The 17346-nt window shown below is 43.2% G+C and overlaps 1 protein-coding gene across 2 annotated transcripts in view; it reads left to right on the forward strand.

The window, feature by feature from the left end:
* The window catches only part of hdac7a (histone deacetylase 7a), an 83827-nt gene that overhangs the window by 15093 nt on the left and 51388 nt on the right, over nucleotides 1–17346 (forward strand). The window contains exons 1-2 of one of the 2 annotated variants that reach the window (XM_083770360.1): nucleotides 4938–5179; nucleotides 6605–6660. Coding sequence is in view for 1 of the 2 variants with exons in the window: in XM_083770359.1 (XP_083626485.1) it covers nucleotides 6605–6660 (56 nt within the window). In the remaining variant the exon portion in view is untranslated. Of the gene's footprint in view, nucleotides 1–4937; nucleotides 5180–6604; nucleotides 6661–17346 lie in introns of those variants that run through there. The other variant, XM_083770359.1, reaches the window with a different exon arrangement.

Raw genomic sequence — 17346 nt, forward strand, 5'->3', positions numbered from 1 at the left:
GCGCATGCACTCACAAGAAGGGTTTCTGGTAAGGTAGCTCAGGGTGCCCTCCGACCCCCGTCACAGAGACGGAGAGATTTTTAGGTTTCATTATTGATATGAACTATTGAGACAGTGTGATTGGAAAATAGAACCATGCACATCTGCACACGTGCGGACGCACACATACACGCGAGCGCACGCACGCACACGCACACACACATTAGTTACTTAATGTATTGTGTTGTGCATTAGTTACTTTTATTTATTTTGGCCCATTTAACAAGCATGGATAGATACATGTACTGTATACAGTTAAGTATACTAGAAAAATGGCAGGAAAAGGTGTAAACTGAAGGCTTGTTTTGCGTACCCTATTTTAAAAATAATAAAAATGTCAAAACAAAACAAAATAACACAGTGCGCGCATGTGTTATTGTGTGTGTGTGTGTGTGTGTGTGTGTGTGTGTGTGTGTGTGTGTGTGTGTGTGTTTGTGTGTGTGCATGTGCTTGTGCGTGTGTGCGTGAGTGCGTGTGCCTGTAAGACAGGAAGCCACAGGTGATATTTCTTCATAGAACAGGATGAGGGAAGCTCTCAAAACACACCACACACACACACACACACACACACACACACACACACACAGACAGACACACAGTTCAAGAGATTGACGGCAGTTTGTTATGAGTTCTCAGAAAACGGTTTCACTGCTTTTATATGAATTTAACTTAGTGAGTTCACATGCAGCAGGGGTAGAGGATGGTACTGGACGTGTACAAGGTGCGGTGAGCTGGTAGGATTATAGTCTAAGAAACTATATATTCTATTATAAGAATGTCTAGCTGGGGGAATAGATGAACACATGAGTGAAAATGTGATATATGAAATGCTTTAACATGGTGAGGAAGGGAGGCATACTATGGTCCGACAGAGCATTGGTCCGAGGTGCGTTGGGGGTCGGGAGTAGCCTGGATCCAGCCCAAAGACCCCGCCCACTCTGAATGGACTGCATCTCTTGCTCCAAGCTTCAAGAAAGCTACAGTCTGATAATCGGGCTAGGTCGGGAGAGGGTTGGGGTTAGGTTTAGGTGTGCTGCCCCGGGGGAGGTTAGGGTTAGGGTTTGAGGTAGGTTGTCGTTCAGACCAATGCTCCGTCGGACCTACCTGGAAGTTTTGCCGTAATGAACATTGTAAGTAAAGAATGATCAGATTAAAGTTTCAAACAATTGTAGGGTCCTCGGGTGGTCCAGCCAGGGGGGTAAAGTTAATTTCTACCATCACAGCATCTATGGGGATTGAATCCACCAACTTGAGTAGCACGGAGGAGCTGCGTCCTCCTGGTAGGGGCTCCCCACTGGCAGGTGAGCCAGTAGAGTACAACAGTATAGTGGCACTGCAGAAATATGTAGGGAGGATGAATTGGCATGTAGCATATCTGAACTGGAATAAAATGCATAAGATGTGCATCTAACTAGAGTCTGAACAGGTTTAAGCAAGCTTCTCATTACTGTGTACATCCCACCAGTTACTGCAGTAAGGTGTTCCATAATTTGGGGAACTTAATTAAAGAAAGCTGCATCTCCAGTTTTCTTTCAGGCAGGGTTATGCATACAGTATTTATCAAGGCTGCCATAGAGGATCTTCTAAGGGCTCTTGATGGAACATAGAAAGACGGTGAGTCTGTGATGTAGGCCAGTCCTAACCCGTTGAGAGATTTATAAACAAGTTGAAGGACTTTAACATCGACACACATGCTGCCACTGTAGTGTAATTACAGTAACAGTGTTTGCTATCCATGTTGCCTCAAAATACTCCTCCATGGATGAGTCATGGTTTTATGTGATCATGGTAAGAAGCTAAGATTTGAGTCCAACAAAAGTACAAAAGTTATAAACCATATTATAGTCGGCGTGGCTTAGTTAATTTCCCTCCAGTTACAAAGCTTAACAGAGTTTGATCTCCTCACAGATGTAAAATATGTGTTTAACACTTCACCGATTTTCTGTTTAATACTATTAGTGCAGTGCCTGCATGTTCCGGCCGCCGCTGCCATTCAGAGTGCATGCCGTTCTGTGGGGGCTGCAGTCATAGATCTGATCGACTTCACACTCAACACGGCACTTACTTAGGCTGCGTTCGGAAATGCGCACCGGGAATGTGGTCAGTTTGTTGAGTGTGGTGGGCGCCGGGTGGTGATGTCACAGAGTGCGTTCAGTGTGCCTTATTTACGAACGACCACAGCTGTGACGCATTCACACCGGACAACCCCAGCTTCAGGGTAGGGTCGCTCAGTGCGGGCACTCGGCACACCCGGTGCGCAGTGCACTGGATTTTCGAACGACAACGCACCGAGTGCACTGAATAAACAAACGACAAGAGAGCACACCAGTGTGTTCAGGGCGCATTTCCGAACACACCCTTAGTTATGTCCGACTTAAGGGCAGTCCATACTGTCTCCGACCATCGAACTTTTCGTCTGAAAGCTCCGGTACAACTACAACATGACGTCACTCGCAACTTCTGAAACGCATTCCTCAACATTTTTTGTTCTGAAAGCTGCACTCGCCGAACTCTACTCTAAAATTAAGTCTGATCTTTCCGACGAAAAGTTCGGTGGTCGGAGACAGTATGGACTGCCCTTTAGTCTGGCATAGCCAGACAACTATTCCACAATCTCCGAATGCTATATAGAGTCTGGAACTACACCTCCCGAAATCTGAATGATTTTTAATGATTTCCATTTCTGCTAAGCAGCAAACTGTATATGCTTAGATGATTTCGATTTATATTAGGATAAATTTGTCCGGCTGTAAAGACAGACGGAAGCTGGGAGGAGACTCATGATAAAACTTCCGTGCTCCAGACTGTATGACGGAAGAATTTGGAACAGTCTGGCAACGCGAGACTAGGTCCGACTCATCCGCAAACCCACCATGTGTGAATTTGATCGGATGAGGGCTTCTCGAGATATGCGAAATGCGTACCTATATCTACATACATAGGGGTGTAATGATACCTTTTAACAGCGATATGACAATGCACATTAATCAACACGTCATTTTTGTATGAGTGTAAATGGGCCAGAGTTAGCCATAAGCTAATTTCCATCTGTAGTCAGACCCAGGTGGCTCAGGGGTAGAGTGCCTCTATGGTAACCGTAAGGTTGCCAGTTCGAACCCAGGCTCCCCCAGAGTTACTGTCGAAGTGTCCTTGAGCAAGACACTGAACCCCTAATTGCTCCCGATGTGCTAGTTGGTGCCTTGCATGGTTTCCGCTGCCATCGGTGTATGAATGTGTGTGTGAATGGGTGAATGTAATGCACAATCTCTGTAAAGCGCCTTGGATAAAGGCGCTAGATAAATGCACCATTTACCATTTACCATTTTAGTAATAATAATAAAAGTTACTGATTGCAGATTTGGTTTGCTTTAAGCCAACGCTGTAACACCCAGCGTTGCAATACTACAAAAAAGAATTATGTTCTTTTTTCACCTAAATGTCATCATTGGTGTTCATTGCAATGCCATTAAATTTGAAGGTCAGATAGTTGGAGTCTGTAGGGAGATTGTAGGGAGACTGTTCCAATGATGGGAGTCCGTTTAGAATCTTAAACGTGAGACGTGCGATCTGCAAAATGTTTAAAGCCATCAAAATTAAATAAATTGTACTTTTGGACTATGTGGCAGTGGTGGTAACGGTTGTGATTTTGGTCCAACCTACTACATGGTTGACGATACGATACATGGACGATATTCGTTCATTCATGGCGATACGATGTGATACGATTCAATGATTTAAAATCGATACAGTAACTATTTCGCTCTAAATTTCAATTTGTATAAAACGTGGATCGATTAAAATTTTTAAGGGAAAAAATATAATAACAGTAAAATAAAATAAAAACTGGGAAATGGACAAACGCGCACGTTGACATACCGTACAGCGTACACACATTTATGTATAGACCAAGTGTGGGGATATGGAATGGAAATTAAACCCCGCTTTCTTATCACACTGAACTTGTGCGATAAGAAGGACTTTACCGCACTTAATTACTTAAATAACTTCTTAGTATCGATACAAGAAAAATAAATTTAAATGCACCAACTAGCCTACTCTGCTGTGATGAGCTTTGGTCTGTGCACCTGTCCCAACTTATTGCAGTCACACACACATGCACGCACGTGCAGCAAGTTAAATCCAGTTTACCATACAGTTTACCAACAGTTCCAGTCACAACAGGCTGGTTGTTACGCTACGTCAACAGCAGGTGGAGCCATAGTATAGACTTCTTCTTTTTTGTTCTGGGGTGGGGGCCGGGGTTTTGAAGGGTTTTCTCGAATCTACAAGTTTTCATTTTCATAGCCATAAACATAATGCATAGACAGGATTCATCAAATATAATGTATTTATTATTATTATCATCATTTTAATTGTAATTATATTATTGTTTTTGTTGTTGTGATTATCATAGGTTGTTCACTTTGTCTTATTATGACAGGATTTCTTTAACTTTTCCTGGTAAATCAAATCGTTCACTATGGTCCAAATCATGGTCCTATTAGTGGCCACTACGTTTATTATAAATACACAAAAAATACTAATACTAATGTTAAAGTGTTTAAAATACAAAATACTAATGTTAAATGATTAAATTGAGATTTGGGATTTGGGAGTTTCTTGCTTAATCTAATTGGCTGCGTGCCTGCGTCTCGGTAGCCAATGAGAGGCTGCCAATGCAGGAAACAATAGTGCCTGCAGGTCGGCGTGAAGTCACAGCCAGGGTTATTTCTGGTGCTTCTATTTCTGTCTGCAGAGGACACACACACACACACACACACACACACGCGCGCGCGCGCACGCGCACGCAGAGAGAGAGAGAGAGAGAGAGAGAGAGGGAAAGAGAGACTGGGGGCTGGACTTTTGAGCAAGTTGACTGTGAGATAAGTCCTCTTTTCTTTCTCCTAGCAGTTGTTTCTCCCAGCAACGGGTCTTGTTCTGTTCTTAACCGTCAGCACCCCTCATCATCATCATCATCATCATCATCATCATCATAATCACTTGTTCTCGGATGTTTTGTTTTTTGTTTTTTTAAAGAGAAGTTTAATTGGAACGGTTTATATATTTTTTATTTCGTCTGTGTGTGGCTTGATCGTTCGTCAATCGTCATAACTGTGGACTGGCAGTTATTTTTTACAAGGTAAAATAATACAGGCGTGGGATAAAGAGATGATGAAAATGTGACAGTTAATTGATACCCGGTTGTCTAGATGCCGAGCATTGCCGACCAGCTGACAAATTCGTAAATTATTGTTGACAGTAATAACTACCTGTAGCGTAGGCAGCTGCACAGTAACTTTTTCATCAGTTAATAATATGATATCCATTTGTAATGTAACTCAGTGGACAGTGCACACATCACTGATTCATGTAACCAAATGGACCCGTAAAAGTCTCCGTTTGGTTACAATTTTTGCCCACTGTCGGAGTCAAACTGAAAGTGTGAAGCAGTTTGTCCAGTTAAAGTTCAAGTTAAAGTTGGTCTACACATTGTTGGCAGCTGCGCTCGTTTCCAAGGAGCAGCGTCGAGGCGAGCAGATGTTCGCCTGTAAAGAGGCAACAGGTTTTCTTGCACGCGCGCGCGCGCGCGCGCGCACACACACACACACACACACACACACACACACACACACACACACACACACACACACACACACACACACACACACACACACACACACACACACACAAAGGAGAGAGACTGACCGACTGAGTGATTGTCTGAGAAAGGAAGTTTAATACCAAAGGTTGATTTAATTATTTATAGGGTGTGATTTTCCAGGGTGTTCTGTGTGTGTGTGTGTGTGTGTGTGTGTGTGTGTGTGTGTGTGTGTGTGCGCGTGTGTTTCCAGCCGTTGGCTTTTTTAGACATTTTATGTTCATTCCAAACAGGATCTAGGTCAAATTGTGATTTTTTTCTTTCTTAAATCTTATGCTCTCAGCATCTGCATGAATTCTAACCTGCCCAGGGTCTCGCATGCAAAAAAAAGAAGAAAAAAAAACATTTTCACATTTATTTCAAGATTGTGTGCATTGTGAGCTTGTCAAAATAATGGCCGATGTATGTTATACATGTTTAAACCGATCTTGATGCTACATTAACATTAACATTTTGCTCTCTGGAACCCTCCTCTAAAGACCCCTCTTTGAGAACCACTGTCCTACATAACCTAGTAGAGTAGACTGGAGTCTCTACTCTGGAACCCTCCTCTAAGGACCCCTCTTTGAGAACCACTGTCCTACATAACCTAGTAGAGTAGACTGGAGTCTCTACTCTGGAACCCTCCTCTAAGGACCCCTCTTTGAGAACCACTGTCCTACATAACCTAGTAGAGTAGACTGGAGTCTCTACTCTGGAACCCTCCTCTAAGGACCCCTCTTTGAGAACCACTGTCCTACATAACCTAGTAGAGTAGACTGGAGTCTCTACTCTGGAACCCTCCTCTAAGGACCCCTCTTTGAGAACCACTGTCCTACATAACCTAGCTAGAGTAGACCACTGTCCTACATAACCTAGCTAGAGTAGACCACTGATTGCCGATGTGATGTGTTTTCTCCTCTACAGATGTTTCCAGAACGGCGATAAAGACTGACGCAAACGCTTTCTTCCGACTGTGGCAGGTAAGGGCTTCCAAATACAGCACAATTCAGTAAATGTTATTTATGTTTGCTCTTGCTGTATTTGCTATTTTATTTCATTTTTATGGATCAAAGTTTAACGCTGAGAATAAAACTTAAATGCTTCTAGGAACACCAAATAGACCTACATATCATTTTGGGGGTCCTTTACATGAAAAAGTTTGAGAACCACTGATAAAGCAACATACTTCTTTTTCAGAAAGCTTTTTACATTGTGTACAAGCAGCCTCAGGTCTAAACTGTAAAGGACTGTCTGATTTGTAGCATTATAGACATCGGTGTATTTGTTGTACAGTTAATCTTTCATTAACAAGCAGAACACTGAACACTCCTTTGTGTGTCCCTGAAACACTGAGCTGTTTACTCAATGTGTGAATGTTAAAACTATACAACCTTTACCTTTACCACATCCTTGTTAGACGTGTTTACCGCAAAACAGTAATGCATCATGGGAGTTGTAGGAACTCGCAGGACAGATGGTGCCAGCAGGCTCTCTCTGCATTAGATTATTGTGCTTATTGGGTGAATAGTAGTTGAGTGTTTGACTAACCAAATCAGTTTCAGAAACCAAAATAGTATGCACACATGTTATTGGATTAGAACGATGTTGCTGTCCAAATCATCAACCTGATGCTGTCTGTTCTTATTCGCTGATGAGGTGGAATTTAAATGTTGTCCTAGCTTTTGTTAACGGAGGAGTATTTCTTATTTTGTAGTCATTGTTCTTTTCGTTGTACTATGATGATCAGTTTTCTGAAAAGAAAAAAGAAGAAAAGGTTCATTAGCGCTAGGTGAACTCCCGTGTGCGTAGCTTGAAGCCAGCATGTACAGTACATTAGATTAAATATTATATATATAGCCTACTACTATATATAGTAGGCATAAAGTAGTATATAAACAGAGGGTTAAATGTGTATGTTCACAGTCTGGAGGATTACAATACATGACCCTCTGACAGCCTGCATGCGCTCAGTGTACCAGGCTCCACTTACAGCTGTGTGTGTGTGTGTGTGTGTGTGTGTGTGTGTGTGTGTGTGTGTGTGTGTGTGTGTGTGTGTGTGTGTGTGTGTGTGCGTGTGCGTGTGCGTGTGTGTGTGTGCGTGTGTGCGTGTGTATGGTGAGGTCATGTCCGAGGCTACAGGGTCTGATTACATGTGCGTTTGTCCATCCAGGCCAACTGACACTGGCTCCTTCTTTATATCCCTCACGGATCTCTCTTTTTATTCCAGTCTCTCTATCTGTCTCTCTCGCCTTCCTCCCAAACTTCTTCTCTTCTCTTCTCTTCTCTTCTCTTCTCTTCTCTTCTCTTCTCTTCTCTTCTCTTCTCTTCTCTTCTCTTCTCTTCTCTTCTCTTCTCTTCTCTTCTCTTCTCTTCTCTTCTCTTCTCTTCTCTTCTCTTCTCTTCTCTTCTCTGTGAACAGGCAAGATGTACATTTATTCCACATATGCCTATTACCTGCTACTACAGTTACTGTTACTGCACACCCAATTTCAATGTCTGTCATCAGTGACCTATTCATTTTCAATTATATGATTCTTTGGGAAGATATGAGATACAGTAAGATAGATATTGTCACCTGGACGCTATTATTAACTATTATTAACTATTCTGAGCTGAAACAGCGAAATGCTAAATATACACAACAGAACCTTTCCCCACGTCTTTAAAGGGATGTTGTACAGTGGAGACACAAAGTTAAGAATGTTTGCTAATTAAAGGCTACAGTACTCACTAAATATAAGCTTGTTGGGGAGACAGTGTAGGAGAGGCAGACTGTAGGAAAGCTGAGAGATGGACAGAGTAGGAGAGCCAGTCATTAGGAAAGCTGAGAGGTAGACAGTCAGTGTGTAGGAGAGTCTGACAGTATAGGAAAGCTGAGAAAGCGAGACGGTGAGAGTCAGACAGTATATGAAAGCTGAGAGGGAGACAGTGTAGGAGAGACTGACAGTAGGAAATCCGAGAGGGAGACAGTGTAGGAGAGACTGACAGTAGGAAAGCAGAGAGGGAGACAGTGTAGGAGAGACTGATAGTAGGAAAGCCGAGAGGGAGAGAGCGTCACAAGTTGCCGGGATTTGACCCCTGGTGGTTGTAGTGGGGCTAACAGTATCAGCAGTGATGTTAGAAACGGTACACGGCAGTGAAGGAGAGGGAGCTATTTCTGAACTCGGGAACAAATGGCCCAATTGTCCTGCCTCTAGGTGCATGAAATCACTTGATATGTAACGCTAAAGTCATACAATACCCTCCTAGGGACCTCACAGCACTGGTGTGTGTGTGTGTGTGTGTGTGTGTGTGTGTGTGTGTGTGTGTGTGTGTGTGTGTGTGTGTGTGTGTGTGTGTGTGTGTGTGTGTGTGTGTGTGTGTGTGTGTGTGTGTGTGTGTGTGTGTGTGTGTGTGTGTGTGTGTGTGTGTGTGTGTGTGTGTGTGTGTGTGTGTGTGTGTGCGTGTGTGTGCTTCCATGCACATGTGCACACACTATATATGCAGGGCATTGCCCCGAGGTAAACAGTGACCTTTTTAGATTTTAGGGCTGTGTCAAATCAATTTGTGCTGGATTAACCTGCCATATGACCGCTCTCCAATAGGCCAGCAGGGACTGTTTATGACTCCCTATGGTCTCTCTCTAGTCTCTCTGTCTATCTGTGTCTCTCTGTGTCTCTGTCTCTGCATGTATTGCTGCTAGGTATCAGTCTCATATGTCGTGTGTGTGTGGGTGTCTGTCACAGACCCCTGTGTTTTTCCTGGCCCCTTGACCCACTGTGGGGATGACAGGACGGGTCTTGAGATTTACGCTCCGCTGCACGACCGTGTCACATACCCCATTTGAACGTGGCTGCCGTGTTGCTGGACGATAATAACACATTTCATTTTAATGTGGCGGCCGTGTTGCTGGACGACAATAACACATTTAATTTGAACGTGGCTGCCGTGTTGCTGGACGACAATAACACATTTCATTTGAAATCTGAAATTCGACACGATCCTTTTTTTGGCGCAGCAAAGTATGGATGAGCCCGTATGACCCTCGGTTTTGTTATGTTATAGATATTATTAACCACTATTATGCCTACATGTAACTCTCGACCGGAGTCCCGCAGGGCGCTATACTCGGTCTGCTCCTTTTTGCCCCTCCACGCCAAATCTTGTTGCCAAAAATAGCCGATCTGCAAGTTCACCACGTGTCACGTTGCAACTGTAGATCTCAGATCTGATATCTTCACCGAATGTTCACCCCCAGAATAGGGATATGCGGTCCATGCGGTTAATGCTACACTTATCTTCACCTACAGTGTGACTCTGTTTCAGCACAGCATACGCATCAAGGAATCACACATTCACTGTTTTTCTTTACTGTGAAGCCTTGAATTGTAAAGCTGCAAAGCAGGACTTATTTCAGTAAATAAAACGTGTGTTGTTTAATGCAATCTAACTAGTACATCTGAAGGAGTTGCTCTGTCTCTATGACAGTGGTTCTCAACGTTTTCAGGCTGCGACCCCCCAAAAGAATCATATTTAAACAGTGGAATTGTAGGACTCTTTCTTATATAAATTGACAATTTGGCCAATGTTTGACCAGTTTTTATAGTATAGTTTGTTGATGCGGTAATGGTCTATTTTAAGTTTTTAGAAAGGTCTTACAAGTCCTTAAATTGTTACTTTGCTGTCATCAATGTTAATTTAACTCTGAGAATGGGGTCCGTTTGGTTCCAATTGTACGCTCTCAGAGTTACAGACCCATGCAGGCCCATTTGGTACCAAACTATATTTAGCCGGGAACACCCTGGACCCCACTTTGGGAACCACTGAACTAAAGCATCTCCCATCTGCGCGGGTGTGTGCATGTGTGCGTGTTTGCGTGTGCATGTGCATGTGTCCATGGCAGAGTGTGTGCAGGAATTTTAATGTGCTTGTCTTTTGTAGTGTGTGCAGACAGGGGAGTGAGGTTGTGCATATTCATGAAGCTACAGGGCTATTTCTGCTCTGAAATCCTCACTGCAGCTTGGAGGGGAAAAAAAAGCTTGAAAAGCAGGAAAGTAAAAAGATTCAAATCATGTCAACATAATGTCGTTGCTGTCCGGTGGAAACCTATTACGTACTGTTACATTCCGCAGGAAATGGAAAATAAAAATTGTATTCCAATGTAGTAAATATTTTGTCACACATTCTTGCTAATACTTGTCACTGGTTCAATATTTATAAAGGCCGCATGCACGCACACACGTAACCACTTTCATGTAACATTTATTAAAGAAATAGCAAAAATAGCCGATCTCCAAGGTCTACAAGAAGGGTATTAATTTACAATATACAAAAAGCTGAAATATGGAGATACGAGGTTTGTGCCCGACAGTGACGATATATCAAATTGAATCGATACCAATGTCATTCTACAAAAACATATTTTCAATTGGAAAGGTGAAGATGGCTTATGTCATTTTGGCTCAGTGAGCAGCATGTCTTTCACCGAGTCATAAATTAGACGTTAGACACACAGATGGACAGAAGATTGTGGAGGAACGAGAGAGACAGATATATTATCGTTGGATTAATTTCATAACCTGCTTTGGGCAATGTGCCATCCTATTAAAACAGCCTTTGAATTACAGCGAGAGAGAGGAGGGTGGAATTGGAGATGAGAGAGAAAGGTAGAGGGGGGAAAATGCCAGAGATGGAGAGACAAAGAAAAATATGGACAGCGAGATAAGAGACACTGTATATAATACAAATATTGAGAAAGGGACAGAGAGAGAGAGAGAGAGAGAGAGAGAGGTATTCCAACATTGAGAAACGGATGGAGTCAGAGGAGGAGCATGTAAAGAAGAGGTAGAAGGGAACGAGGCAGATGTAGAGCTGTCAGTAAGGTGTCATTATCTACATATTTGTGTGCTAACGTCTATGTAGTGCTCCGCTAATAGCAGGCCTTCTCTTGTCAAAGCGATGTGTTCCCCCGTCGACTTGTGTTCCGTTCCACTAGCGCTGTGTATAAACACCACAGTTTACTGGCAGGAACGTCCTCGCCCTGACCTAAAAGGACCACACCAGGCTCAGTTTGACTCATTAGCACAGATTGTTCCCTGTTTGTGCACGCAGGGTTTTTATTACATCTCAGGCTGCATTTTAAACACTGTCATTCATGTTGACACCAGTGTGGGAAAAGCACTCCGTACATAGGTCGCTAGTGTTGGGTAGGGCTGAGCAACACATCGACGTTGGTATTGATAGAAGAGACTATAGAACGTCTGAATGGATATTGTAATGTTGTGACGTGGCATAATGTTGTCTTTTCAGAATCCGAATCAAGTTTATTGTCATATCACATCTCCATCATTTTTGTTATTTTCCGAAAGGGAAAAGAAAAGATAAGGCCCGAGAGGCAGGGAGAACAGTTAAAAGAAAAATGTAACGTTAATAACGTTATAGAAAAGTACAAATATCTATATACTGTACATACACGTAGCATGATCCAGCTGGTACAGTATGTACACAAGGTTAAACATGAGCTGCATGTTTAATTGTTTTAAAGGCGGTGATGGGGGAAAGTAGACCCTTTAAGCAGTTACCATTACTTTTAAGAGTGTGCAGCCGAGCTGTGCCCAAGCAAGGTCACTGAGTGACAAGAAGGATTCCTATATAGTGTCTGGGAAAAGTAGGGACACGTCAGAATTCTCCAGGTCAGACAACCCTCTGGCCTGCGCTTCAAGGGGCGCCCCGATCTGTGGACTGATATGATCGAATCTGATTTGTGATGTAACAGGTCGTATTTGCTTTCATGTATGTCTTTGCTGTTCATATGTATATCACATGACCATTCAATTTGGGATAATTATGGGCAATCAATAAATGCCAGATCTTGTGAATCCATGATTTTAAGGTTACAGCCTGTTTATTGGACTATTAGATAACCCTCTCACAGGATGCCGCATCAGCGGCATTGACTGTTCTATGCCATTTGATATTATGCCATGCGCTGGTAGAGGAAGCCTTAATTAAAAATCACTATGTTGTTTATTACTGTACTGTGTTACTCTAATAGGGGCCATTGAGCCAATGTTTGTATGCATGAGTTCTGCACCAACCTGCTGAGTTTGCATCTTTTATTAGAACGCATCTGCTAAATTGAATTTTAGATTGGGTTGGACCCAACCTGAACTTGTTCAACAACTGTGTAATAGATGCAAAGGTATCATTTAAAAAAAAGAGACATTGGGTGTGAAATGTGCCATTTGGGTTTGGTCAAAATCATGGCACCTACCTTGAGGTATATTTTTAGACACAGAATGAGGTTGCCGGCAGAAAACGATAACGTATCTGAAGCCTTTGATGTCATTGTTGGTCTTTTAGGTAGCTATCAGTCTGTCTCCAATTTAAGATTTAAATGTGTTGTTTCATGAGCTAATCCTTTGTTGGTTCATATACATCCAGAACTCATCCCATTTTGCTTTCTGCATCTATCCTGCCCAACATATATTCATATGATGTTATTTTGATCATTTCTTCATTCCATTCTTTAAGCCCAGGTGTTCTGGGGACCTTCCAATGACTCAACAGTATTCTGGCAGCGGTAACAAGTCCAACCTTTATAATAGTGAAAAAAAAATTAGATACTGTATGACAGAACTGCTGGCATATCTAAAAATTATTTCACTGAAAAAGTGATTACTATTCTCAGTAGAATGTACTGTACCTGACTTGGATGTGTACTTGCTGTGATCTTTTTTCCCTCTACACACCAAAAAAACGTCGGCAATATTCAACGAATGTTCCCCCAGAATAGTTATGTTGGGTCTCAAGTGGTTAATTATTTTTGACAGTTCGCATTCTGACTGTAAGCCTGAGGAAATAGTTTAATTAATGCTCATCATTACATGCTAAAGACACACACACGTGCACACACACACACACACACACACACACACACACACACACACACACACACACACACACACACACACACACACACACATTGTGTAAACTTCCTGGCATTTGTATTTTCTGTGAACCCCACCCATGTCAGGGCAGGATCAAACTGACTTAAAGAATGATCTATTTTACCACACACACACGCACGCACACATGACTCAAACACGCGCGTACACACACACACACACACACACACACACACACACACACACACACACACACACACACACACACTGTCAGAAATTTGTCACTAATGTTTGTTTTTCTTAGCAGTCAAACATTAGTGTGGTGAGGGGCAGGGAGGCAGGTGTGTTGTGTCTGACTGATGATAGGGGAACGTTGTTGTGTGTGTGTTTGCGTGCATGCATGCGTGCGTGCATGCTTGTGTGCTTGTGCTTGTGTGTGCGTGTGTGTGTGTGTGTGTGTGTGTCAGAGCAGGGATAAGGAGTGTTCATTTGAGTGTGCTGCTCTGTTGAGTGGTTTTTATCTGCTTAGGGCTATGCAGAGAATGTGTTTGATGTTGGGAAACCAGTGCGTGTGTGTGTGTGTGTGTGTGTGTGTGTGTGTGTGTGTGTGTGTGTGTGTGTGTGTGTGTGTGTGTGTGTGTGTGTGTGTGTGTGTGTGTGTGTGTGTGTGTGTGTGTGTGTGTGTGTGTGTGTGTGTCGGGGTGCAGCTGGAGGGTGTTCGCATGCATGCACGCATGCACACACACACACAGACACACACACACACACACACACACACACACACACACACACACACACACACACACACACACACTCCGTAGTGAAGCACACCATTCTGACAAATGATGAAGTCATCTAATCCTCTCAGCCTGAACTCTGCTGCAACTCAACCTGCAGCCAACACAACAATGCAGCCGCCAGGAGATACCACACAGTACAACCCTGACTGTTATTCTAACTTTGAGAGTTTACATGTAACCAAATGGACCCTTTTGGTTACATTACGTTATTGTAACAGATCTGTATGGTAGCTGTTAATACAACATAGCTAGCACATCTGCAGTCAGTGGTTGGAGGCGTTTTTTCTTTTTGATTGATTGAATGAATACTTTATTAGTCTGAAATGTAAACAGCACGTGATACAGTAAGACTAAAAGGCTAAAAGGATAAAACAAAATAGTCCTGTGGACCTGTTGTACAAATGTAACACAATAATACATGTCATCAACAAATACAAACAAACACTATATGCACAAAGGAGAAAAAGGATCAACTTTGGCAGTGAATGACACCTCCTTTGATGGGAATTTACTTTTCCTCCCCTTGTGGTCTCCTGACAGATGTTTTTTTCAGGAGACCAGTGGTCTCCCTATACTCTACCATTCAGACCCTGGTGTCGGGTATACCTATTATATTGGTTGACCATGTTGTTGCGGAAGTTATTTGAAGCAACTGGTTCACCAGATCGAACACTGTATTTGATTTGATTTGAAATGACACACACACGCACACGCACATGCACATGCACACACACACACACACACACACACACACACACACACACACACACACACACACACACACACACACACACACACACACACACACACACACACACACACACACACACACACACACACACACACACACACACAGGTTACAGCAGTTTGAGGGGAACCAAAAAACCCCACTTATTTCCATTGTGGTCCTCTCTATGCACTGCCATACAAGCCATCTCAGCTTGTAGCTTTAACTAATACACTGTCACTAGTTCAATGGTTTGGGGGCACGGTGGCACAGTTGGTAGTGCTGTCGCCTCACAGGTAGAAGGTCCTGGGTTCGATTCCCGCTCGGGGCGCTGTGGGTGCTGGCGGCGTGTTTCCTCCTCCGCGTCATCAGTGCCCATACCCGAAGGCGGGGTTGGCGAAAGGGCCTTTCTGTGTGGAGTTTGCATGTTCTCCCCGTGTCCCCTAGGGTAGGTACCCTCACAAAAACATGCAGTAATCCTGGTCTCTAAACTGCCTCCCCCTGGCCAGCCGGGACGCCTGATGGAAGGGAAAGGAACTGGTTGGAATAACGTGCTCCTTCCACGCGCTACGTCCAACCAGGGAAACTCCCCCCTGTCAGGTGTAAAGGAGCAACTTGGACACTCAAGCATGAAGGAAGCATGAGTTAAGTCCGTTGCTCTCCCTAGGTTGGCGGAGGGTGTGTAGAGCCCAGGATCACATCACAGGATGATTGACACAGGGGTGAAAAATGGGTTAAAAAATTGTGGGACAAAAAATATAAAAAAAAAAAAAAAAAAATGGTTTGGGTGTAGCTTTAACTAATACACTGTCATTAGTATCAATGGTTTGGGGGTTTTGTGATCTGGGGTAATCTCTACCTCCTGATGTTTGGAGAGAACAGAACCTATACCCAGTCTCACACCTGGGAACTTGGAGTAGGACCACCAGGGACGTGCAGAGAGTGTTAGAGGGGCAGGGGCTGAAATACCGTAAGAGGGCACTTTTGGGCGAAAATAGCAGATCTACAAGCTCACAACGCGTTGCGCTGTGACGCATTGAGAGCTTGTAGATCAGCTATTTTCGGGGCGCAGCCCAGCACTCTTAGCTATAGTGTACGGCATGGATTTTTAAACAAATTTGTTCAACGCAAAATATTGTGTTCAAGTTCAGGAGACTTCGGGAAAAAAAGTGTACATTTGTATTTGTACACTCTCAGAGTTACAGACCCATAAGCGTCCATTCCGACGCCCCTGGTGGTCCCCGGACCCCACTTTGGGAACCACTGTCTTACGCTATTGTATGGGGAGCTGACCAGTACAACCACAACACTATCTACTGTTGGCTATTGGGAGCTGCCCAGTACAGTACGACCACAATCTACTGTTAGAAACTGGGAGCTGACCAGTACAACTACAGTGTAGTGTTGACACAGTGTAGTGTAATCAACACTGGGAGCTGACCAGTAGTCAACACTGGGAGCTGACCTGTACAACTACATTCTTTATGCTGGTGGTCAGTGAAAGCCTCCAGTCCAGACCAAGTGGGTCATTGGAGGTGGAGTGCTACAGGTCATTCAGAGAGCTTCATTCCTGGAAGGGTTTGAGGGGCTGCGACTTGTGACCCACAGTCACATTCTGCACCGTGAAACCCTCAGCGCTGTAGTTTACCCTGACAGGTCCATTTGGACACGGTTTGTACACTCAGAGTTACCAAAATGGATACACTGACACTGAGGATTTCACTGTGTAAAGGTTAAGCATGAAATCTGGCGTTAAATATGCCTCTATCTGCGGTTCTGCATGTGATAAATGACTGATTTCATTTATTTTGAGGAAGTCTGTGTTTCTGCTCACATCGTACGTGTTCTAAAAACAATTTTTGCCTTTCTTGCCTTTTGTTAATATCCCATATCTTAGCATTTCTAGTCTAATTTTTGGATCATTCCTGTGTTTCTGTTAAACAAGTACTGATATTATTTACCCGTCTGTGAAATAATCTATAATCTATATATTTTTTATCCACTTTTAGTGTCAATCTCTGCTCTTTCAACTCACTGCTCAATATTAACCACTTATACCCTTCCCAAGGGCTAAATATCTTCACCAAAATATCCGATGTACACAACGCCTCACACTGCAACCCATTGTGAGCTGCTATTTTTACCACATGAACAGAAAGTTTGTAAGTTCTTGCTGTCGTCTTGGTATTTCCATCAATCTGTAGCCTACAATTTACACGAAAGTCACGACACGACTACGCATGCCGTGCACGC

Source organism: Protomyctophum parallelum, assembly GCF_964188405.1.
Source record: "Protomyctophum parallelum genome assembly, chromosome: 7".
Lineage (NCBI taxonomy): Eukaryota > Metazoa > Chordata > Actinopteri > Myctophiformes > Myctophidae > Protomyctophum > Protomyctophum parallelum.